At 56.8% G+C, this 24341-nt stretch overlaps 1 protein-coding gene across 7 annotated transcripts in view; it reads right to left on the bottom strand.

Moving 5' to 3' along the window:
- GPRC5C (G protein-coupled receptor class C group 5 member C) overlaps positions 1-24341 on the bottom strand; it is a 29305-nt gene continuing 4964 nt past the window's right edge. Inside the window, exons 1-6 of one of the 7 annotated variants that reach the window (XR_015244280.1) lie at positions 22532-22879; positions 15068-16150; positions 12115-12209; positions 9480-9629; positions 8842-8930; positions 5713-7567 (exon numbers count right to left, since the gene is read on the bottom strand). Coding sequence is in view for 6 of the 7 variants with exons in the window: in XM_086687944.1 (XP_086544070.1) it covers positions 7535-7567; positions 9480-9629; positions 12115-12209; positions 15068-16150; positions 22532-22799 (1629 nt within the window). In the remaining variant the exon portion in view is untranslated. Of the gene's footprint in view, positions 99-5712; positions 7568-8386; positions 8931-9479; positions 9630-12114; positions 12210-15067; positions 16151-22294; positions 22439-22531; positions 22881-22912; positions 23715-24341 lie in introns of those variants that run through there. The other 6 variants (XM_086687945.1, XM_086687947.1, XM_086687944.1 and 3 more) reach the window with 6 other exon arrangements.

The raw sequence follows: 24341 nt of genomic DNA, 5'->3' as shown, positions 1-24341 counted from the left end.
GAGGTGGGCAGGTGCCCATGGCTTTTATGGCTTCCCTAGGGGACGACTGTGGGCCCATGGTGACATCCAATCACAGCTCTGTTGCCTCATCTGGGATGCTGGGGGACAGATGCTTTTATTGAAACATTAAAGACAAGAAAGCACACTGTCTAAACAGAGGGACTTCACTCTCCCCGTTTGCTCCTTGCCCGCCCACCCTTGACCCAGATCTGTAGCCCATATCTGGGAAGGGGGCACACGGATCTCAATGTTCTTGGCCCATGGACAACAGATAGTTGTCGCTGCTTATTAATGCCATCTGCTTTCCTAGGGGTGGGGAAGAATCTCAACCTGGTGCCAGGGAGACTCAGCCCCCGTGTGGGGGTGCCCCATCATCCGCCCAAGAGAACCAAGACTGCGTTTGTGAATGATACGCTCCACGGCCTCTCCCCAGGGCCCTCTGCATTCCTCAAGTGGCCTTGGTTACTGTCTGTGCCGACAGGCCCACCCCCTTCCCACCTCGCCCAAGAACCCCTGGCTGTTAGGGGCCGAATTCCCTCCCAACCCCGTTCCCTATGGTGAAGTCCTAGTACCTCAGAATGGGACCTGATTTGGAGATGGGGGTCTTTACAGGAATAAGGCACAGTGAGGTCATTAGGGCAGGACTTAATCCAGTATGACTGGTGTCCTTATAAAAAGGGGACATTTGGACACGGAGACACACATAGAGGAAAGATAACGTGAAGAGCCACAGGGACAAGATGGCCATCTGCAAGCTCAGGAAAGACGCCGGGATGAACCCTTCCTTCATTTGGGGGGCCTCGGAAGGAGCCAACTCTGCTGACACCTTGATTTCGGACCTCCGGACTCCAGAACCGAGAGGACAGAACACATTTCTGTTGTGTAAACCACTGGGTCTGTGATGCCTTGTTAGATGGCCCACACAGATACACCAGGTTCCCTGCCCACTGGTCCCTAAGGGGAAGGGAACTTCTGATGACTCAGACCCCCCCTCCTAACTTCCATGACCCTGACCAAGGGAGAGATGCTCATCCGCTCCACCCTGGGATCTGAGACACAGCCTCTCCCACGTGAGCCCCCATCTCCCAACATGGGTACACAGATACTTGCACACACAGGGTGTGGCTTTGTCCTCGCAGCCTGAGAACAAGACAGCACCTGATGAGATAGTAAAGTAGCTGCAGAATTCACGCAGAGGGTGGACACCCCTCCCAGAGATCCCCGGGGCAGGCGTGTGGCTGAAGTGCCCCGGGAGGTGGGGTTCACGGATCCCTGAGGAGGAGGGAGAATTGTGTGCCGGAGTTCAAGGTGGGACCTGACGTTCATGAGCGTGATGGCAGGGAGCAGCCTTTAATAAATATTGAGGAAGGACTGATGAGCGAATGAATGAGTCAGAAGTCATTCCCACGTCTGTATTCTCTGCAAATCTAACTCAGTGTCCTCAGAACTGCAGCTACTGAGCAAGGTTGGGGTGGGGAGTGGGCGTGGAGGGGGGGGTCCCATGCACCTACATGCCATGAACACACTCTGCCTTACCGGGCCCTCCATCTACAACCTCCTCAAAAGCCCTCCCAAGGGGAGAATGCTCTGGAGAAAAAAAAAAGAAAAAAAAACAGAGGCAGGGTGAAAGCTGCCTATTTCTCTCGGAGGGCGGGGCGTGAGAGGTGCGGCCAAGGACCGCTGAGGTCTGGCCAAGGACCACTGAGGTCTGGCGGTTGTGAAGGGTGAGCACTGACAATACCAGTGGGTGGGGTCCCGTCCGGGGAGGGGGGAATGCTACAAGGTGAGCTCACCTTGAGGTTCCTTTTCTTTTCTCAGATCAGTTTTTAAAAAAATACACAATTTATTTTCATGGAGAAGGAAAGAGGAAGGGGAAGGAGGGAGGGATAGAAGGAGGGAGCAAGAAAACAGTCAAAAGTTCTCCTGACCTTTAACGAGCCTGGCCCCGGTGACCCACCCCCTCCACCTTACACTGGTATGGGGACTTGTGACTCTCTGTTTTGTTTTTAAAGTTTATTTATTTATTTTGAGAGACAGCATGAGCACGGGAGGGACAGAGAGAGGGGCAGAGAGACAGAATCCCAAGCAGGCTCCGCGCTGTCAGCTGAAACCAAGAGTCGGACTCTTAACCGACTGAGCCACCCAGGCTCCCCTGACTCTTTGTGCAAATACAGGTAGATAGGAGTATCTATGAGGAGGGGCCACTGCTAAAACCTTCCCCTCTAAGTATGGGATTGGATTCTTTTGGAAACTCTACTTTGCGTGGGGGGTGGGGGGCAGATGCTGCTGGAATCTGATGCCAACATCTTGATGTTGAGGCCAACTTGATGACCACCCCCAAACAGCCCTGGTTAAGGAACAGAACGAATCTTCTCCAGCTGGGACTGATTTATTTCTGTCCTTTAAAACCCTGCTCCCTTACCTGGCCCCCCAACCTCCATGTGTGTGCACATGTATGCTTGTGTGTGTGTGTGTGTGTGTGTGTGTGAGAGAGAGAGAGAGAGAGAGAGAGAGAGAGAGAGTGCCTGGTTTTTGCCTCCCCTGTGGAAAGAGAGACTGAGCCCTGCCACATCTGGTCGGCCCCCAAGAGTCCACATCTGAACCCCAGCTGACCAGGATGCTCCCCTAACCCTCAGACCTGACAGCCCCTGGGCTCAATTGGTGGCCTCAGCCCACTGCGTCCCCTCCCCCACCTCCTCTCCACCCCTGAGGCTGCCTGACTGACACAGACACACCCTGTCTCTTTCTGGTGCCCAACTACCGGCTGCTACAGAGGAACACCCGAGTTCACCGAGTTTCTCTGTCCCTGGTCTCCGCCAGCACTCACATCAGGGCAGGGGCCAGAAGGTGTTTGCACAGCGAGAGGAGCAGGCTGGTCACCATGCTGCCCAAATGCTGTCAGGCCAGCGGTCACAGTCCCTAGGTTGGCCACAGGCATCTGTAAACCCTCTGGAGAAGGGGATCCAGGAATGCTGTCCCAGAGTCCCCGCTGGCAGAAGTCCCGGCTCAGGACCCCCTGCTCTGCGGGCAGCAGGTTCCATGGCCACTGTAATACCCCAGGGGAGTGTTTCTCAACCCAAGCCAGTGTGCCCCCAGGTGACACTGGGCTATGTCTGGGGATATTTTTGGTTGTCACAACTGGGGGGATGGTGATGATACTGAGTATCTGGCAGGTGGAGGCCAGGGATGCTAGCATCCTACAATGCACAGGGCAGCACCCACCACAAAGAACGATCCGGGCCCAATGTCAGTGGTTTGAGGCTCAGAAACTCTGTTTTGGAGGCAGCCCCGAGGCCGCGATGGTGCTCCCAGTGCGCGGGGCCCCATCGCACCCCGCAATGCAAAGGTAATGAGCCTAGCGCTCCTCCCGGAAGGGATTCCGCCTCGTGGGGACAAAGACCTACTTGCCTGGGCCCCGGCTTCGTTCAGGGCCCAGAGACACCGGGATGACCGCGACAGGTATTGGCCTGCGTCTGGGGCCGAAAAGACCGGGAGGGCACAGGAAAAAAGTTCACAAAGGACTGCAATCAAGGGAGGGGAGGCTGAGCGGAAGCAGAGGGTCTGGGCCAGGCCCCGGGGCTGGGGAGGGGCCACGCTACCGCCCACTCCCCGCTGGCGGTGGAAGCGGAGCCAGCCGGTCGGGGCCGGCTCGTCCCGGCGGAGGGGGATCGGGTTGCAGGGAGGTCGGGGCGGGGCGCGGGAGGCGGCCTGGGGTTGGCTGGGGGCGGCCCCCGCGAGAGTGACGTCAGAGCCCCGAGTCGGTCCCCACCCCCACGTCCCAGCTCGCCAGGTGGGTTGGGTGCGGTGGCGGCGGCGGCCGACTGCGTTCAGGAGCCGGCGCCTTCCGCCTGGAGCCCCGGAGGGCAGGGCCGCGGCGGGAGCGCTCGGCTAACGGCTCCCTAAAACCTTCGCGGGCCCCCGGCCCCCCCGGCGCCGTCGGATGCTGAAGCCTTCGTGCTCGCTCTGGGCGGCCGGGTCAGAATCGGGCGCCCCCGGCCGTGGCTTGGAGGGGCCTGGGGACCGAGCGGAAAGCCACTGGGATTCGGACCCCCGCATCTCTGTTCCAGGAACAGCCCTGCGTGCTCCCAGTTCTGCGCCAGACCTTGAGGACGCGAGGGCGCGCCCTCAGCACAGCGTGTGCTTTGGGGTCACCTCTCAAACTGCCGGGGGCCTCACCTCCACGGCTTAAGCAGAGCTGGAGGCCCGGGGTCCATTTTACAGATGAGGAAAGTGAGGCAGAGTCAGAGGAGCCAGTAAGAACCAGGTCCCACCTGAGGAGCGTGGAGCCGTGTTGGGGGGCGGGGAGCGGCCGCTGGTGGAAGCGTGATCCACCTGCCTAAGGCCGACCGACCGGTACGGATCCAGGAGGGACCCCGCTGCCACCACGTCCACTTCAGCCCTCGCGTCTGACTTGGCAAAGGAGGAGTTAGGCTGTGAGTCCCCAGAGTTGGAGCTCGGTAAACATTTGCTGTGGACTGAAAGCAGTTCAATCCCCCCTCTTCAGCGTGGTTTCTTGACTTCCGGGGCCCCAGGTGACCCTCTGAAAACCTGGATTGACAACCGCTGCTGGGGGAGGTCTGTCGTCTCCTTAGCATCCCCCTCCAATCCAAGCAACCCGCTATCCCAACCTCCCTGGGACCTTTGGGGGACAGCAGAGAAAAGGGAAGGTGGACCCTCTGGAGGACAGCATTCAGCGAAATCTGGCCTAGAAACCGTTGTGTCTAAGCAGAAAACACTAGACGGCTAGCTCCTGGAAGCTCTGCCTTGGCTGTGACTTTCACAGAATGAACTTGAGGAGCTAGAACACTAAAAACCAACTCGGGGTATTAGTACTTCCGTTTTACCCGTGAGCAAACGGAGCTGCCCAAGGTCACACAGCTAGTTAAGCAAGCAATGGGATCCGAAACCCATAGCTGTCTGATACTTGGGTCACGCTCTCTTTGCGGAACTGCTTCCGGCTGACAGGGCAGTTGGTTTCTGGTCCTCATTTCCTTCCCTGGACCTCTCTCATTCACCCGCACCCCACAGAGGGGTCCACCACCCCAGCCTCCACCCGTTAGTATCCCTTTTTCAGTGAGAGGAAGGTCCGAGCCGCGCCCTCAACCCAAGGGTGAGGGTGAGGTCAGAGCATTACCCTGCCAGGCGCAGGTACTAAATAATTCATGTGGCTGCTGTGAGGCGGGGGCTGCAGCTTCCGGGAGGGCCCAGGAGGCCCAGCAGACCGGAAACAAAATCTGGTCACTTGAACTTGAGTCTGATCTCTGCAGACCCCATGGAGCTAGAGAAAAGGGCTAGGTTTGGTGAGAACGGGTTGGAGGACATGACCCCAGGCAAGTCACTTCGCCTGTTTGTTTCTTGCTCTCTTATGTGAGGTGTAAACAATTACAGGGAACCAAAACTGCAATGTGCCGGGCACGGCCCTTGGCAGGTTCTCAGGGGAGGTACTGATCATCCCCTGGCCCTGTCTGCCTTCCCAGGAGCTCTTGTATTTCAGTGATGGCCTCCAGCATACCAGGCTGCCGCAGGACTATGAGAGGGGCTGTCCTCCTCTGTCGCCCCATCCCTACATTCCCAGACCTTGTGGGGGTGCGGGCGGGGCCATGCATTTTGGCTGTTTTGGGAGGCTCAGTTTCCTCCCTTAGAATAAATCCCTAGCCAGGAAAAAGTTCGTTGGAATCAAACAGCCTCAATTGGTCTAGAAGGCAAAGAGACTAGGTTACAAATATGTATTAGGAAATCCCAGAAAAAAATCTCAATAAACACACAGGGTTTCTGTGGTTATAATTCCTCACAGAGGATGAGGTCATCTGATTCTGAGCAGTGAGGGTCCAAACTACTCTGCTTCCAGCTGACTGGCTGGTCGGTGTGAAATTTACCAAGGTCTGATGTCACCGGCAACAGGTTCTAGACTCTTCTAGTTTTTTTCCATTCCAGACTCGTTTGTGATGTAGCTGGACCACTTGGGGGAAGGCACCTTTCTCCTAAAAACACACCTATTGTCTCCACTTGGCCAAGGACTGGAGGGAGCAGGGCCACTGGGTGTCCCTAACTAAGCCAGGGTGGCCTGTATCTTTCAGGAGCCCATCTTCCCAAGCCTATGCATGGATCCCTGGAGGACTCAGGCTACGAACAAACCCACATTCGCCGCAGGCTGCTCTTCGGGACTGCCTGGCGGGGCCAGGACTCACAGGAGACTATCACTTTGAAAAGCAAAGACAGTGCCTTTATTCACTGTGAGGGATCTTGGGGCCGCTAACCTAGATCAAGAGAAGCCTGAGGTGCAGAGCTCCCCCTTCCCCTCCATCAGAGGGACGTAATGCTCCATTCATGGAGGTAAGTAACCCAGTACAAGGATCGGTAATGGGGGGGGGGGGCGCGTGTTGTCACACACAGTCTATGGCCCTACTCTCTCTGCAGGACCTGTTAGCCCAATTTAGCTCCAGAAAAATATTCCAGTTAACAAAGGCACAGCCTGCTTAGGGGCAGGAGGGTGGCGCTGGAGAGCTGTGGGAGGACTACAGGGCAAGGTCGGGTCCTGCTCTGGTTCTAGCCCTCACCCTGGGCCCCCCGAGAGGCAACTCTTGCCTGAGGGGCAGGACCAAGTCAGAAGACCTTGTCCCCACGAGTCTCCAGCTGTACACATCTCCGTCCTCGGTGCCACCGTCATCAGGTCCTAAAGGATGCCCCCCCCTCCATTCCCTCCGTGGCCATCAGGACCCTCTGGAGCATGTCATGGGAGAGAACACTGCCAGCAGAGATCTGTACCTCAGCCAAGTCCCAGTTCTGTGAGCAGCTGAGACCCCAACCCACGTGGCCTGGGACTCTCAACTGGCCCCTGAGAATGTGGCCCCAGACCCCACCTTGTGTCTCGATGCACCCCGGTCGGTTGCAGGTGGGGAAGGCATGGGGCTGTGGCGTAAAGGGGCACGTGAGGGAAGCACCAAAGGGGCTGAGACCCAGCACCCACAAGCTGCGAAGAGGAGCCGTGTCTGCGTAGGCCTCGGGCTGAGCTCTGTCCCAGCTCAGGGGCCTTCCACGGTCCAGGTGGCGGCAGGAGGCCCTGATGAGAAAGACGGGAGCCAAGTTCCACCAGGGCTCTGCTCCCAACACTCACGGAGGAGATTCACCCAGGCGCAGGCGGGGCAAGCTGATGTTGGACACCAAAACAGCCGGAAGGCCCAGGGCGTGAAGACGGGGCATCTGAGGGTGGCCATCTGGAGAACCACAGCATGGGGACACACGGGCTGTGACTGGGGGGGGGAAGGGCGTTGACGGGGGACGGAGGCAGGCCTGGCAGTTCTGCAGATCCTTGTGGCCTCAGTCACTTGGGGACCAGGAAAGGCTGGGCTGGCCCTGGGGCCCCAGCCACACACCTCGGGGCTTCACAGGTACCCACTCAGTCCACTGCTTCAGGGTGGTGGCCTCCGGTCCCTCCCAGCTCCAATGACAAGGGCGGGAGAGGTGCTGGGCCCTGCCCAGCCTGGACAGAGGCCTGAGGACATCAGGACGGCGTGTGGTTCAGGGAGGAGGGCTTCTACCATCTTGTTTTATTTTGCGGGGACTGAGCCTAAAGCAACCAGAAAGAACAAGAGTCAAAGGGGACCCCCCTACCGCTCGGGGCCCAAGCACTGACTTTTACTAAAAAAAGTGTCTGAGGCCCCGGGGGGGCTGGTGCAATCTGACATAGAAGGGAAACTCTGGGAGAAGTTTGTTTTTCTTCCGGCAACCTTTCTCTCCCTTCCAATAGAGACATTTGTTTTTTCCCTGCAACCGGTGTCAGAAAATAGCTTCTGACCAGCTGGGGAGAAACATTCCCAAGCTTGGGAGGGGCGGGTTTGGCAGCCCTGAGCCGGTGTTCAAGGGTCAAAGCACTGCGCTCATCCAGGCCCCGGCCACTGGGGCCCACTGGCCATCCCAGGGTAGGCCTAGGAAGATGGGCCTCAAAGACAACCTGGCCGGTCTTGGGGTGGCCACTTCTAGAGGCTGTGTGGCCTCTCTGGCTCAGTCTGTTTACCTGTGAGAGGGCCCAGGCCCGCGAAACCCCTAACTTGCCTCTAAGGCCCTGTCCAACCCTACAATGGCATGATTCTGGGATGCTGACTCCACAAAGAGGACAGAATACTGTCCTGTCCATCTTTCTGGACAGCTACGAGGTTTAAAATGACCTGATGTGGGGGCGCCTGGGTGGCTCAGTCGGTTAAGCGTCCGACTTCGGCTCAGGTCAAGATCTCGCGGTTCGTGGGTTCGAGCCCCCCATCGGGCTCTGTGCTGACAGCTCGGAGCCTGGAGCCTGCTTGGGATTCTGTGTCTCCCTCCCTTTCTCCCCCTCCCCAGCTCGCGCTCTGTCTCTCTCTGTCTCTCAAAAATGAATAAACGCTAAAAACCATTTTTCTTTAAATAAAAAATAAAATTAGCTGATGTGGAAAGGCGGTGTTTACAGTAAAGGACTGAGCAAGTGAACGTGTTAATAACTGCCCAGGGATGAAACCAACCAGAACCGGCCGACCCTTTCCACCTTTGGAAACCCACTTTGTAAACAAGTCCCAGTGCACAGTGTGCTCTAATGGCACGGGGCGGTGATTCTCCACCTGGTCCCCTAAAGGACCTTGACGGCCATTGCCCCGAAGAGGGTCTGAAGTCGGCCTAGCTTCCCTTACCCACACCTTACCCACAGAGCTGCCTGATGGCGGGCCCCTGCCTTCCCTGCTCTGGCCTCACGTATGGCAGGTGGAGGGGGTCCCGGAGGAAAACTGCCTGATTTCAGATAAACCCAGATGCTGGACTAGACCCCACACAGGAGCTGGGCCCCGAATTCGTTCTAATTGCACGCGACAGGGTTACCCAGGCTCAGCTGCAGACTCCTTCCCTGGGTACAGGCGTCAGCTACTTGCTTGCATGGAAGGAAACATCGGCAGCAGCTTTCACACGAACTGGATTTGGAGGGAGAAAGAGGAACCACCCACAGCCCGTAAAGGAGGAGGCCCATTCGGTGACCAAGAGCCCAGGTCAGAAACGACATTCCCAGAGGAAGGGCTAATAAAGCAAAAATGTGTTTATTAGGCACCCTTGCTCCTCACAGAGGAGCAAGACCCAGGACAGACGCTCCTGAGAAACCTCTCGAGGTTGCAGGAATCTCTTGGAAGATTCCAGAAAGTGTTGGCACTGACTGGCCACCACCCCCAAGAAGAACACTATCTGGCTGGAGCATGAAGCTAAGGTGAGCTTCTCAACTCCACAAACACCGAGGAGTCGGGGGGGAGTGGGGGGGCCCTGGGACACCCCCCCTGCACCCGCCCAAACACTGACAGACAGGGAGGGCTTTCCTGGCTCTGGGGCACAGTCGCCTGGAGCCACTGAGGGGTCAGGGAAGTAGGAGAGCAGTGGGCTCTTCTCCGGGGCCAGGTCCCCGCAGGGCCCTCCCCAAATCTGCCTGCCTTCTGGCCGCCGACTCAGTCCCACACGTAGGGGTTTCTAAAGACCTGGGAGTTCTTGCCGTCTTTCGGCGATGTGGCTGCCTGGTGGCTCTGGGCCGCATACATGTCTTCGGCCCTCAGGGTGGAATTGGCACTGCCCATCACCTGGCTGTTGGCGGTGGCTCGTGGGAGGATGACGTCGTAAGCTCCTTCAGACTGGAAGGAAGGACAGGAGGTCTCACAGCCAGGTTCCGCCAGGGCGGACGCACAAACACTCTGCTTCCGGCGGGGCCGTGCCTGCCAGCTGCCCCCTCCCTGCTCCCCCCACCGCCTCCCCCAGCAGTGTCCCCACTTCTGGAAGCGGAGGGGCTGGCCTCTGACCTCAAGCCTCACCCTGCAGAGCTCCAGGCCTCTAGACACAGAGGAGGCGCCTGTCACCTCAGACGGTCCTGGGGCTTCACTATTCTCCGAAGGACCCTTTGCTCAAGCCCCCTCCCTCCTGCTCCCAATGCCTTAGGGAAATCCTGGGGCCCAGTGGAGGGTGAACCACATACTGAGTGCAACTGCCTGCCTGGTAACGCTCCCAGGCGCCCCGTCTCCCCAGACTCTTCCCGGAGGCCTCCAAATGGCACTACACCGCCCGGCAGTCTCACAGCTGCTGTCTGCCTGGCCGAGGACGGCCTTCGGTTAGCCCACGGTTCTCATCTTGAAGCCTGGGCCGGCTAGTCAGATGTGGAGACTTAAAACACAAATTCTCGGGGCGCCTGGGAGGCTCAGTCGGTGAAAGCATCTGACTCTGGGTTTCAGCTCAGATCAGGATCTTCAGGATCTCTGGATTCGTGAGTTCAAGGCCCACATCGGGCTCTGCACTGTTGGCACAGAGCCTGCTTGGGATTCTCTCCCTCTCTCTGCACCTCCCACATCTCTCTTTCTTTCTCAAAATAAACTGAAGAACAAAAAAGCAAAACAACAAAAACAAAAAACCACACACACACACACACACACACACCAAATTCTCTGCCCGGAATCTGGCTAGAGCTGTGATGGCCCTATTCCTGTGGGGGGGGAGACAACTGTTGGGTGAGAAGGGCCCAGAGGCACCCGGCCCAGCTCTCACCCTGGAAGGAAGGTGAACCCCTTGCCCCACCTGCCTTATCGCTACAGAAAGACCCGCCACGAAACCCCTGCCGCTTCAGGGTCCCAAGCCGCCTTCTGTCTCATCAGACCCGGCTGGTCCTTCCACTCGTTTGCACCCAGGTTCGGGCCCTGGGTGCTCCTCCCACTGGTTTGCAACCCCCAGCTGCCCTAGGGGGACATCTAGCTCCAGGGACATCTAGATGGGTGGTTCTCCAACCTGGGTGTGCAACAGAATCACCTGGGCAGTTTAAGCCACAGCCGACACCTAGTCAGGATCCAACCCAGTGGTGGGCTGGTAAATGTTTACCTGGGGTGAGGAGGGAGGGAACCTTCCACTGATTTCTGTGGGCGGGTACTCCCCATGTGGCAGATTCCAAGTTATCAAGATGATACCACTGAAGAGATGCTAACCACCAGCCCCATCCAGTTTGCATTTATAGCAAGTTCCCCGGTGATGGTAATGCTGGGGGTGGGGGGGGTGGGGGTTGAGGAATCTGGAGACCACGTTTTGAGAATCACCACATCAGAGAAAATATCCCTGTCCGTCCAGATCCTACCCCCAACTCAGGGAAGCAGGACTCAGGTGCACAGGTGAGTGAAGGGTGGCAAGGTTGGGGCATCCGCTGAAGGAAGGATCCAGGGGTGGGGGAGAGGGAGGGGTTCCACAGCCTCGGAGGCTGTAACCAGCAGACTCGGTGTCCTTCAGAGACTCCCTGCCCCTCCCAGCGCCCGGCTGCATGTTCAGCTTCGGGAGTAGGAAGGGTCTGGGACTGTAAGTTTCAGATGCTCACTGCACCCTGCCCCCCACCCCAGGGGCTCACGGCAGGGAAGGGGGGCGGGATGAGAACACCACCCCACTGACCTCCCTCGTTTCCGGTTCCCAGCATCCTGCCAAGGCGGGTCACTGACCTCTCCCCACAGTGACTGCCAGCCCGGGAGAAGGAACATATATGGAGTGAGTGAGAATCTAAACCCCTGTCTTCCTGTTCCCACCCCCCACTGGCTAATGGAGCATCTGGTTTCCAGAACCCACTGTTGGGGGGTGGGGGGGTGAGGTTGAGAGCTGCCTCCTCCTGCCTGTGGGGGGAAGGGAGCCTGGGCCCTCTTGGGACAGCTGTGGTTGAGGAGTTAATACTAACCTGGATCTGCTTTGGGGTCCTCTGTGCCTTTGGGGGCACCAAAGAATGACACCTACCTACCTACCTGGCTGAGACCTTCCTCTGTCCTTCCCTAAGCTGCTTAGGGTAAAGCTGGCACCTCCACCAGCTCAAAGAGGGTCTATTCTGCATTCTCCGCAGCAAGGGACCTCAGTCACCGTGCGACGCTCCATGACACGGGGCAGGTCCCACTGCGGTGAAGCTGAGGGCGGTGTATACAACTCCGGAAAAAGGGCATCAGGGGCCCCGCTTGGTTCCCTGAGCCTGATGCATCAGAGGGAGAAGCCAGCCTTCTCCATCCATACCCCACCCCCACCCTGCGCTGGCCACACAGCCTCTGCACCTGCCCGCTCAGGCTGGGCTCCATGACCCCAGCAGGGTCACAGAGACCCTGGGACCCCACTCACCGGGCCTTTGTGCATCAGGGCCATCTCGGTGGGCTGGTACACACTGGTCAGCAGCTGCCCGTTGTACCCGCTGTATGGGGACACCGGTCTCTTAGCTGCAAAGAAACACAGGAGCCGTTTGGAGGCTGGACTCTCAGGCAGGGCTCCCCAAGGGGAGCACACAGAGGGAAGAGGGGGGTCTCACCTGCCCAGGGATGACATCGAACCCAGGGGGGAAGCCTGGCCGGGGTTGGCCAGCTTGGAGGTAAGGCTGCAGGTGTGGGGGCCCCTCAAGAGCCCAGCATGCCTCTGTCGGGAATCAAGGCAAGCAGGATGTTGCCTGCCTTCCCCTCAGGCTTCCCTGCCGTGTGAGGACCACCCCCTCCCCCCACTTGAGCAAAGAAAACTGCTCCTGTCAGCAACCTCCACATCCCCATCCGCCCTGCGGGGCCAGAGGCCAAGAGGGGCACATGGGCCTTCGTTCGGCCGCCTTCCAAGATGGCCAGGCTCCAGCGCTGGCCTCTATCACTGAAGGCCAGCTGCTAGACACTAGGGTAGGCACAGCAGAGACCCCACAGCCTGAGACTCCTCACGTCGTCACAAAGCAGAACTGGATGCTGACCCTCCAGGACCCCACGGCCCAGAGCCCCACCAGGAGGACTGAGTGTACCTCCTGTCCTGTGGCACGCTGGCAAGTTTCCAGAATGATTTTCAGTTCCAGGAATACCTCCCCGGGCCTCGGCCGGCTGGCATCCTGATCTGTTCTCCCCTGCTGGGGTTCCCAGGGTGTCGGAGGAAAGCTGCTGACCAACCCCTGGGGCCCGAGAGCAGGCTGTGCCTCAAGGAGAGGCGGGCGGCTGTCTGTCTCCTGCAGACTGATGGCCCGCGGCTCTGAGGGACCACAACTATACAAGGCTGGCTTCCTAAGTGCTGGGCCGGCTCCATTGATTTTTCCATTTAGAAAAAAAAAAAAAAAAAAAAAGAAAGAAAAAGAAAAACCCTCACAGCCCCAGAAGTGTTTGCCTTGAGAGGACAAAGGCTGAGTACTGCTCGGGCCTCCAGGCCAGGCAGCAGAGGTGAGCAGGGAAGGTCCTGCCCAAGTGTGCACACAAGCCCCGCCCCCCCCCCCACCAGCCTCCCAATTGCCCCCTGCCCCATCCCCCTCCCCCGCAAAGCACTCAATCGGTCCTGCTCGGGTATGTGCACCTGTGCCCGGGGCCACCCCAGTGGGCAGATCAAAGATCAAGTGCCAGGCAGGACAAGGATCACTCCTTTCCCCCAGATCGAGATTATGGGCATCTCAGTTTGTAAAGGCGCAGGGAGTTCTGATTCTAGAGCATTCCCTGCCTCTGGCTCGCACCTCTAGCAGAGACCCCAGAGCTGGTGACTGACAGTCAGGCATTAAAGCCTTAAGCCCCCAAACATCTTAATCAGCCCAGTCTGGGCTTGGGGGTCAGGGCTCTGTACCTCCAGTTCCTGGTCATGTCGGGTGAAGGGGCTGTAGCCAGCTGGCTAAGAAATCACGCGAGACCGCACGCCACAGGACTCATCAGGAAAGGCGCGGCTCGTGGCACACAGTAGGTGCTCAGTAAAGGCTAGACCAACAAATGCCAGAGAAATACTCTTCCCTTGGGAAACTAGAAACGCAACTGGCCAAGGGTCCCAGAGAATCATCCCCCACCCCACCCCCACTGCCTGCTTCTCCAGCTACTCCAGAGGGGGCTTGGCACAGGCTGCAGAAACCTCACCCACCCCTGCCTCTTCCAATTCCAGAACCCCCTCAGCCCGACCCCTCCAAGGCTGTATGGCTGGCCGGCACCCCTAGTGCTGGGCTCCAACAGGACAGCCCCATCCCATTAACAAAGAGCCGTGACAGGAGCCTGGGGACAAGCCAGCTGGATAGCGGGTACTGCTTAGATTGGTACGTGGCACAGAGCTTTTATTAAAATGAACAGAATCCTGGGGTGCCTGGGTGGTGGCTCAAGCAGTTAAGCGTCCGACTCCTGATTTTGGCGCAGGTCATGATCTCACGATTTGTGAGTTCCAGCCCCGCGTCCAGCTCGATGATGTCAGCTTGGAGTCTGCTTGGGTTTCTCTCTCTTTCTCTCTCAGCCCCTCCCCTGCTGGATATCTCTCTCTTTCTCTCTCTCTCAAAATAAATAAACATTAAAAAAAAAAAGAAGAGGGGCATCTGGGTGGCTCAGTCAGTTGAGCATCCGACTTCAGTTCAGGTCATGATCTCGCGGTCCGTGAGTTCGAGACCCGCATCAGGCTCTGTGTTGACAGCTCAGAGCCTGGAGCCTGCTTCAGATTCTGTGTCTCCCTCTGTCTCTGCCCCTCCCCTGCTCACGCTCTGTCTCTCTCTCCCTCTCTCAAAAATAAATAAAGATTAAAAAAAAAAGAAGAAGAAAATCTTAGCTGGGAAGACTTTTAACAGAAACCAAGACTGTGAATGTATACCTAAGAGAAAAACAAGTCCTGGAAGGGTACTAACAATAGTAAATTAACGGCAATACACACAGCTAATAGCTAATACTTCTAGAGTACTTTCCTAGTGCCGAGCACATGCATGAATTTACTCCTCGCAAGAATCCTATTTAACAGGAACCATTATCAGCCCCATTTTGCAAGTGGGGAAACTGAGGCCTGTGGAGGTACACGATCAGTGGTTATCGTTCTAAAGACGGAACAGGAAAGAATGGAGTAGAACTGGGAAGACAGCTGGGTGGGGGAGGGGAGTTTTATCCGTGGTGTTTGCAATTTTAGAGTGAAAATACATTCATGAACTACAGGAGTACAGGAAAAAAAAAAAAAAAAAAAAAACTTTTCAAATCTGGAATTCAGGGAGTTTCAGGCAGGAAATTACAGATAAACCCGAGAACCTTCCATTCTGCCCAGGAGACCAGCCCCGTGTCCTGCCACAAACAGTGCAGAAGGAAAGACGGGCAGGTGGGGAGGGGATTCCTCCACTTACCTGAGGCTGGCTCGTCCATGGAAAAGGCCTTGTTCTCCACAAACATGCTCTGGCCCTTCTGCTCCTTCAGGATGGTCTCGTAGCCTACGCCCCGGGTCGGGTACATGTCCCCCTGGTAGCTTTGCTCTGGGCTGGCCTTGGTCACCTGGGAGACCTCAGGGATGATGTAGAAGAGGACAAAGGCCCAGGCATTGGCGGCAAGAGCAATGGCCAGCGTGGGATCGTCCCAGGTGGGACTGTTGTGCTGCTTGTTGCCGTAAGTGTACATGACAATCCACACCACCCAGATGGCGATGGAGGTGGCCGTGGTGAGCAGCACGAAAACCCCGTGCTTGCGCCAGCGCTTGAAGCGGCCACACAGGGCTGGCCAGGCCCCCGTGAAGGCGCACAGCAGCAACAGCATGACGTAGATGAGCGCCATGACAAAGTCCATGTTGGCGATGGCACACGGGGAGGCCGTGGTCCAGGCAGCGCTGCCGTTGCCCGGAGGGCCGCCCTCGCCACCGCCCCGGACCAGCGTGATAATCAGCCACTCGGTGTTGATGATGACCTCCACGAGGGTCAGCAGCACGGCCACGGTGAAGATCACCCAGCCCCGGGGCCCATGGTTCTTCCGGGCCAGGAAGTTGAGGGCAAAGACGTGAGCCACTAGGCAGGAGAAGCAGATGGCGAACAGAACTCCAAAGAGGAACCGGCGAGAGGCACAGGTGGAGAAGTCCGGCTTCACCACGCAGGCAAAGACGAGGCCGAAGAGGCCCAGGGTCCCCAGCAGAAAGAATACCTGGGTCCCCAGGAGGCTCCGCTTCTTGGTGTCCTGCACAAAGGGGAGGCTGGCCACAAGGATGATGGTGAGGACAAAAGTGGTAACGACGCCCGCCCCAGCCACTGCCTCCAAGACAATGCCCCAAGCCCCAGAGCGGTCACACAGGTTGTAGTACAGGGGATTGAGGTCCGGGCTGCAGCCGGGAGGCACATGATTCTGGGCCTGGGCCCCTGAGCATAGGAAGAGGGGCAGCCCCAGGCATGTCAGCAAGGCTTTGGGGATGGCCATCCTGGCTCCCAGGCCAGGCTCCAGCTGGGTCCCTAGAGATAGAGCAAGAAAAGGTAAAATCAGTCCTCCAAGGCCGGCCAGATTCGGACACACAGGTCTCTTGCTTTCCCCTCTCCTGAACCAGGGCAGCCAGTGCAAGCTGATGACGAGACTGTCCCCTGAGCTTCAGAATCCTTCTTGACACGGAACTCCCGGGAGGCATATCGACTGACCAGAGAGGCAAGTGAGATGAAGCCCATTTGTCATCTCTGTCCCTCGTCATGGAAAAGGAGGAAAGTGTCACTGAATTTTCAGGTTCCCTGTTCCCTTAGCCTATCCAGCATCCGGATATTCCCTGAGCTCTGGTAGCTGGTGTGAGGGTTTGTGAGCAAGTTCAAAACCAAGCATACCACCCATTTAGCAGTTTGTCTCTGCCCTGAGACTCCCAGAGTTCAACAGGCCCGATGCCGTGCCCCTCAACTCTGCCCCTGTGACGCCCACGTCCGTGGCCAATCTGCCACGCACTCATTCACGCAACGCGTACTTAACGAGCACCCGTGACAGGGTGCAGCCTGCGGCCAGAAAAGATGAAGAAGACAGTTCCCTTGGATTCCTCCCTGTCACCTCCCTTTTCTGCCCTTCATCTGCCCACTTTTCAGGCAAGCTCTCCTCTTCAGAATCCAAACTTCTTTGTCTAGCTCACTTGCTGGAGTCAAGGATAAAATAAACGAATTTCTCAGCTAGGGACTTAATGACTTCATGCAAAAATCCTCCTATGAGGCATTAACATTTTATTTTTTTTTATTTTTTTATTTTTTTAAATTTTTTTTTTTCAACGTTTATTTATTTTTGGGACAGAGAGAGACAGAGCATGAACGGGGGAGGCGCAGAGAAAAAGGAAGACACAGAATCGGAAACAGGCTCCAGGCTCTGAGCCATCAGCCCAGAGCCTGACGCGGGGCTCGAACTCACGGACCGCGAGATCGTGACCTGGCTGAAGTCGGACGCTTAACCGACTGCGCCACCCAGACGCCCCGAGGCATTAACATTTTAAAAGCAAGAACCAGACAAGGGCAATGCAAGAACTCATCTATCATGGAAGACTTTAAGGCGCAGTAGCTAGAAGGCAAAAAAGAGATCTTTCATTCATACCAGGAAGGTAACTGATTACTCTACGTACTCCGCATCGGACCAGTCCCAACAGCGGCTCTACCAAGTGCTAAGCAGCAAAGAAAATGAAACCCCCGCTCTCAAGAACAGCTGATGTTCCCTGTGTGAAGTGGAGGTCAAGAACGTGGCAGGTTCTTGAGAAATGAAACATCCAATCAGGGGCGCCTGGGTGGCGCAGTCGGTTAAGCGTCCGACTTCAGCCAGGTCACGATCTCGCGGTCCGGGAGTTCGAGCCCCGCGTCAGGCTCTGGGCTGATGGCTCAGAGCCTGGAGCCTGTTTCCGATTCTGTGTCTCCCTCTCTCTCTGCCCCTCCCCCGTTCATGCTCTGTCTCTCTCTGTCCCAAAAATAAATAAACGTTGAAAAAAAAAAAAAATTTAAAAAAAAAAAAAAAGAAACATCCAATCAGTGAGCTGTCCAAAGAGAGACTTTACATTTACCTGGAGAACACAGAATCTAAATGTTCTAAAAAGCCAAGTTCAAGGGCCTGGGTGGCTTGGTCAGTTAAGCCTCTGACTCTTGATTTCAGCTCAGGTCATGATCTCGCGGTCCGTGGGATCGAGCCCCGCATCAGACTCCACACTGACACCGCTGAGCCTGCTTGGGATTCTCTCTCTCTCCCTCTCTCTCTCAAAATAAATAAACTTAAAAAAAAAAAAAAAGCCAAGTTCAAAAATACTATGAAACGTAGGTACTGCACATCATATCACCCGTTATGTTCAAGTAACTAGTTGTAACCCTGCCTCTTCCTCTCTCACTTCTGGGGTCCTATAGAACCCTCCAGAAAGACAGCAACCAAGCTTTCCTGGGCTGACAATGACTGATGACTGCTAGTGACTCGTGGGGGAATGGCATGATCCACCTCTTCCCACTTCCTTTCTTCCTCCTTTGGGGGTGGTGATACCTACCCCCGTATGTTTTCACCATCCCTGGTTAACCTGACCTCTCTTTTATTTATTTATTTATTTATTTAGAGAGTGGGCGAGCGAGCAGGGAAGGGTCAGAGAGAGCAGGAGAGAGAATATCCAAGCCGGCTGTGCACTGTCAGCAGAGTCCGACGTGGTTCGATCCCATGAACCATGAGACCATGACCCGAGCCAAAACCAAGAGTCAGATGCTTAACCAACTGAGCAGCCAGGTGCCCCCCCCCCACCCTGTTACCCAATTTCTAACAGGTGAACAAAAGTCCTGTATCCCAGTCAGTAGAAACGTCGTCTCTCCTTAATTGAGAAGTGGAAGAGTATTGTTACTGGATCAGCGAAAACAGAAACTCATGGATAAAGTGAAATTGACATAATAAAAGCGCATCTATTTTCCAAGTCCTTTAATACATATCCTACAAGCCCCTTGAAAATACCGTCCATGGGGCGCCTGGGTGGCGCAGTCGGTTAAGCGTCCGACTTCAGCCAGGTCGCGATCTCACGCTCTGTGAGTTCGAGCCCCGCGTCGGGCTCTGGGCTGATGGCTCAGAGCCTGGAGCCTGTTTCCAATTCTGTGTCTCCCTCTCTCTCTGCCCCTCCCCCGTTCATGCTCTGTCTCTCTCTGTCCCAAAAATAAATAAATGTTGAAAAAAAAAATTTTAAAAAAAAAAAAAAAAAAAAAGAAAATACCGTCCATATCTCGACCTTCTGAGCTACTTCATTTTTCAGTTAAACTTGCTATTTCCTTCCCCCAGATACCACCTATCGTTAACTCTTCATAAACTAACATCTTTACTGCGTTCCTAAAAAACTGCAGGGTCACAGAGCTCAGTTTCTCTTAACTTGTAACGCAAAAGCACCGTGCCTTCCCCTGCATCGACATTTAAATAAGCTTTTGTAGGAGACTTTGTGTAATCGTAAATCAATAACGCATAAACCATATTTACAAGTGCCGGAAAGAAAGAGCAGAGGATTCATGGGTAAGGAGGAACAGTGAACCACTCCAGGGGATATAATTTGCAGATTACATGCTATGGGTTCCTAAGCATTTAACCCCATCTTGGGCGTTTGGAGCTCACAGCAAAGCAGCCAGAACTTGTGGTAAAGTTGGAGATGTGGAAGTGAGCCCTGAGAAAAGCCACTCCGATTTGGCCCCCAGGTATTTGCACATCTTCAAGCACTTCTCCCCCCTCCAGCACCTTGCGCTGGGTCCCCATTTAGAACAGGTAGGTGATTATTCCAAATCAGAAAATATTTACTGTGCATCTGAGGGGGGAGGGGCCAGGGGAGGGAAGGGGAACAAAGCCCAAGCTCTGGAAACTACGAAGATGAACAAATACAGTCCCTGACTTGATGGTTTTTAAAATCCAGTATGAGAGATAAGGTATGAGAAAATATGAGCCATAATAAGGTGTGAGAAAATAAGTGCCCCACAACAGAATTTGCCTCTGGGGAGAAAAAGGTGTGCCACAAGGCACAGAGGAGGAAGCCTTGCACTGAGGGGTCAGAAAAGACAGAATGGAGAAGATCTTTCAACAGTGTTTTATTCAGTATTTAATCAACTTCAGGTATGAACTGAGTTTGTAAAGGGAGACTGCAGGTGGCTAGCGACAGACTAGAACTGCTACAGGGAAGGAGTTTGGGGCATTTTTCTGAAGGCAATGAGGAGCCACGGAAGGTTGTTTTTTTGCACCAAGGAGGCATAACCAGGGCTGGGCTTTACAATTTCAATCCGGCAAAAAGCACAGGCAATCGATTTGTTGAGGACACGTTCACCCCTGTTGAAAGATCAAGGCCAAAGGTAACAAGCCATAATGGACAGGTCTGGGAGATCGTTTCCAAAATAACATCTAAGGACTGGTTGGAGGTGAGGGGAAAGGATACCAATTCGCTACAAGTTCATATCTGATAACAGCCATATCATTACAAAAAAAAACCCCAAGCCCGGTCCCATTTAGCTCTGCAACCCCTCTGTCACTTATTCTTCTGGGTCCATCTTGCTTTTGGAGTACATGCCTTTACCCTGATGGCATCCAGCAGCCTCCTAGCTTCTCAGCACTGCCAGTGTGGGAACTTCCAAAGAAGGAAACAGGAACTTGTTTCCTCTCCTCCTCCCCATCCTGGGGCCAAACTGCCCAGGTGCCCTGAAACTTACCAGCCCCAGATGAAACAAACCATTCCCACCCTGATACAATCCATTTCTCTGATTCCCCTGGAAATTCAAGGGTGAGGGTAGACATAGGAATACAGCAACTCAGGCCTAGGGCAGCGATCCCTGGAAGCCAGCAGATTTAGAGCAGGAAGCTCAAAAGAGTTCAGCACTGGTCCTTTGACCTCCAGGAGTGCAGATTTAGCCAGTCAACCCATGCCATCTTTTAGATGGTGGAGAAGGGGGAAGGACTTTTTAGAAATGGACCCAGCTTTGCCTAGAGACTCTCCCTCCACCAGGTCCCTGAGCCCTGCACTTCCCGGCTGTCTTCTGAGACTTGATGGTTAAAATTCTGTGTGTATGTCTCCCCTACGAGGCTGGAAGGTTTGGGAGGGCACTGGACAAGACCTGTTTATCTTAGCCTCCTTGCAACACCTGGCGCTGTGCCTTGAACACAGGAGGCATTTAAAAAACATTCGCTGAACAGACTCGGTGCCCATTTCTCCCCTGCCTTCTTCACTCTGGAGTCACATCTCCTTGCTTCAAGATTCTCAGTGGGACCAAGGACGGGAGGGGGAGGGGGACTTCTTTCTGCCCCATGAATTTCTCCTACACCACCGCTGTAGCATAGCCCAGTCTCAGATTATTTTCTGGACAAAGGGGCCCTTTTGCTTCACCTCCCTGGAATCAGTCATACAAATATTTTTAATCACCTCTGAAATCGGCCTTTCCCCAGCTGAGCTACTCAGCCCCCAGCTCTGGTCTGAGTCAGCCCAATCCAGTTCCAGAATCCCCTTCCTCCCTCTTTCCCTCTCCAGGGGGAAGCAGAGAGGCCTCCAAGGCACCGGTGGGTTCAGAGGCCCAGCTGGCCCTGACTGGCTTGATCAGAGGCGGTCAGGCCCTCTCACCTTTCTGGAACAGCCCCTTCCTCACCCCCTACCATTCACATCAGAATCTGAGAACCCGTAGGGCCTGGGAGACCATCCTGAAGAGGGCACCATGGGCTTCTCACTGCCCCGGTCTGAATCTCCTAGGCTCAAGGATACAGAGTAAGATAAAGACACACAGCCAGTGGTTACATTTAAGGATGCCATGACCTTTGATAGCCCCCTCAAAGGCACCTAAGCTCACCCAGGGATACTACAGAACATCCTCCTAACTCCCCCTCCCCGTCTGCCAGCACTGAGAAGACCAGCAGGAGAAACGCTAGGACCTACCTACAGTGCTCCCACCTCCTTCCCTTCTCCCCACTCCCCTCCCCCCTTTCTGGAGTCCGGTACTTAGGTACTTAGGCCATATCATCTTACTCAGGTCCAGGGGTCTCCAGGTTGGGGAGGGAGGTTGCTTCTGGGAATCTCATCCTTGACTCCCCATCAAGTGGGCCTTTGGGACAAAATTTCCTGAGTATTCTGAAACGTGGAAGTCTTCAATCCAAGGGTCTGCTCTGGAATGCCACTCTGGAATGTGCCCTACTTCCCAACATTCCCCCCCCCCCCCAAACATAGAAAGACACAAGGTGGGGACCTCCAGAAGCACAAAACCCTATTGTGACACATTCTGGTCCCTGTGCTTTAGGATCAAGATCGCGACCTTTGAGATGACTGGCTTCTCCGGGGTGTAGAACTGTTGGCGGGTGGATGGAGGGGCGCTACCCAACCCCTGCGGCTGCAAAAGGCCCTGGAAAAGCCATGGGGGTGGGGAGTGGAGCGGGGATCTAGAAGCCAAGCTGACAGTAGAGGCTCTTTGATGGTCTGATTGCAAACTTCCTACAGGAAGATTCGGAGAATTTCCCTCCCCGCTTCCTGGGGTCTACACCGGCGCTCCCCCGGCCTTCGGAACAGAATGAGCAGGGACCCAGCCTCTCTCACCGACTCCCTCTGGCCACAGAAACCTGCCCTCCCCATCCACGGGCACCGGAGAGGGCGCCGGCCCATAAGTCACTGCTGACGGTGGACTCACGCAGAGAGGCGGCCGGAGTGGAGGGGGCACCGATTGTGGGGTTCGGGACAGCGCCGGGCTTCCCCCCACCCCCGTCCCCCAGCCGGCTCCGGTTTGGAAAGTTTCTGCGACCGAACGGAGTTGGCGCTGTCCTCCGCCCCCGGTCCTCCGCCCTCGGGCTTCTGCCCGCACCCACCGCCAGCCAGCCCGACCTAGGCGGCGGAGGGGAGGGCGGAGCGGGAAGGCAGGAGTCCTTACCTGGGACGCACCGCCCGCCCGACTCTGCCACCTCCGGCGCCAAGCCGGGCGCGGGCGGGGGGAGAGGGACTCGGCGTGGGGCGCGGAGCCAGGCGCAGTCCTGGCCTGGGGTGGCGGGGCCCGGGCGGGGGGCTCGGGGCTCGGGGCGCAGGGCCTGCCTCTCCCCGGGACCTGGGCTGAGCTGGCCGCGCTCGGTGTCTCCTTCTAGCGCTGGCCTCTCCCCGCACTCGGCTCCTTTCTCCGGGCGAGGGTGGGCTGGCGCCGGCATCACCGTGACATCACCTCCATTCAAGCGCTTATCGGGCGGCCGCAGCGCTCCAGGTACGTGCAATCCGTTTGCACAGCAACAAAGCCCGTCCGGCCCTCCCCCAGCCGACTCACCTCCAGGCTCCGGCGAGGCGCACTTTCCGGCCGAGGAGGGAGCACCGAGTTTCTGGCGGAGCTGGAATGAGTGTTGTTGCTGTTTACTGCCACGCCCCCGCCCGCGGGCGCGCGCACTCACGCGCACTCACTTTCCGGGCTCGGCTCTCCGTCCGGAAAGCGGTTTGGGGGGCAGCCCAGCACACCTCGCAGGCGGGCTCTCCCGCCCCGCATGTCCCAGCGCGCACACACGGCCAGGCGCGGGGGCCACCTCGGTGCGTCTCACCTAGCCTCCGTCACCTTCGTCCTGGCTCGCCCGAGAGGCACACGCGCCGGGCACAGCGCGCTGCTCGCGGCTGGAGCGAGGCGCACACTCAGACACAAAGTCCGTCTTTGTCACGCCTTCTGCGCCCCCTCCCCTCCCCGAGCTTGAACACGTGGACACACCACACACCCACTGTCCGCCTCCTCCACGCGCGGCCCTTCCCCGGCCCCGGGGTCACCAAATGTGCGTGGGAGGGCCAACCGCGAGCGTCCCTGCTGCGTGGGCCGGGCCCAGGTCCACTCGGGACAGTGAGCAAACGTCGCCCTGGGCCCGACTCCCCTGCGCCTGGATTTCCTGCGATCGCCCCAGACTCAGTCCAACTCTGAGTGCGCGCTCCCCTCCCCGCGTCCCCGTTCCCTGTTCCGACTTGTCCTAATTAGCCTTCACGGTCGTGTTCCCCGAGGTACAGTGTTTAACCCGGCCCCCGCGGTCCCTGCGCTCCGGGACACATCGGCCCTGACTCCGAGTCCACCCCTCGGGACTTTTCCACGAGTTCAAATACCCTCCGCCCCTCTCCGCGCCCCACCCCCCACTCCCTGCCTCGGGGTGGATCGGCGGGTTGCCACCCTTTCCCCTCCGGCCCCAGGAATCAGCAGAAAGGGAACTGCAGAAATGGGGAAGCGAAGCCAGTCTGGGACGTCCCTGGCCCAGTAAACAAGAGGAGATTTTCCGGCCGCCTTCCCCTGGGGCTGCGGGCTCCGCGGGCGCCCAGAGGGGCCTAGTTAGCCGGCATGGAAGGCCCGGAGGGGCCGCGGCGCACCGGGAAGGGAGAGGTTGTTGGGCCTGGCTAGGGCCCAGGGGACGCGGAGGGAGGGCAGGGCGCCGGGTCTCCGGGGTGCTGTTCTCGTGACGCCGAGTTGCCTGGGGGATCGCCAGCAGCGCGCGGTCGGAGCCAGCCGGTGGCGGGGCGGGCGGCAGGGTGTGTTTGCACAGCCTGGAGCGCCCGGGAGGAGGGGTAGCGGGGGGGAGGGGAGGCAGCGGGTGTCCGGCGGTGGCCAGGTGGGGGGGTAGGACGCGGGGAAAGGTGAGGGGGTACCTCTGGGGCTGTTTGGGTGCCTCAATCTACGACCAGCAGGAGTCAAACTCCATGAATCACCGGGAGCTGCCCGAGCGATAAACCTCAGG

This window comes from Puma concolor, chromosome E1 (assembly GCF_028749965.1).
Source record: "Puma concolor isolate L17-30 chromosome E1, mPumCon1.1.hap2, whole genome shotgun sequence".
Classification (NCBI taxonomy): domain Eukaryota; kingdom Metazoa; phylum Chordata; class Mammalia; order Carnivora; family Felidae; genus Puma; species Puma concolor.
The sequence above is the reverse complement of the archived record's forward strand: the minus strand, read 5'-3'. Positions and strand labels throughout refer to the sequence as shown.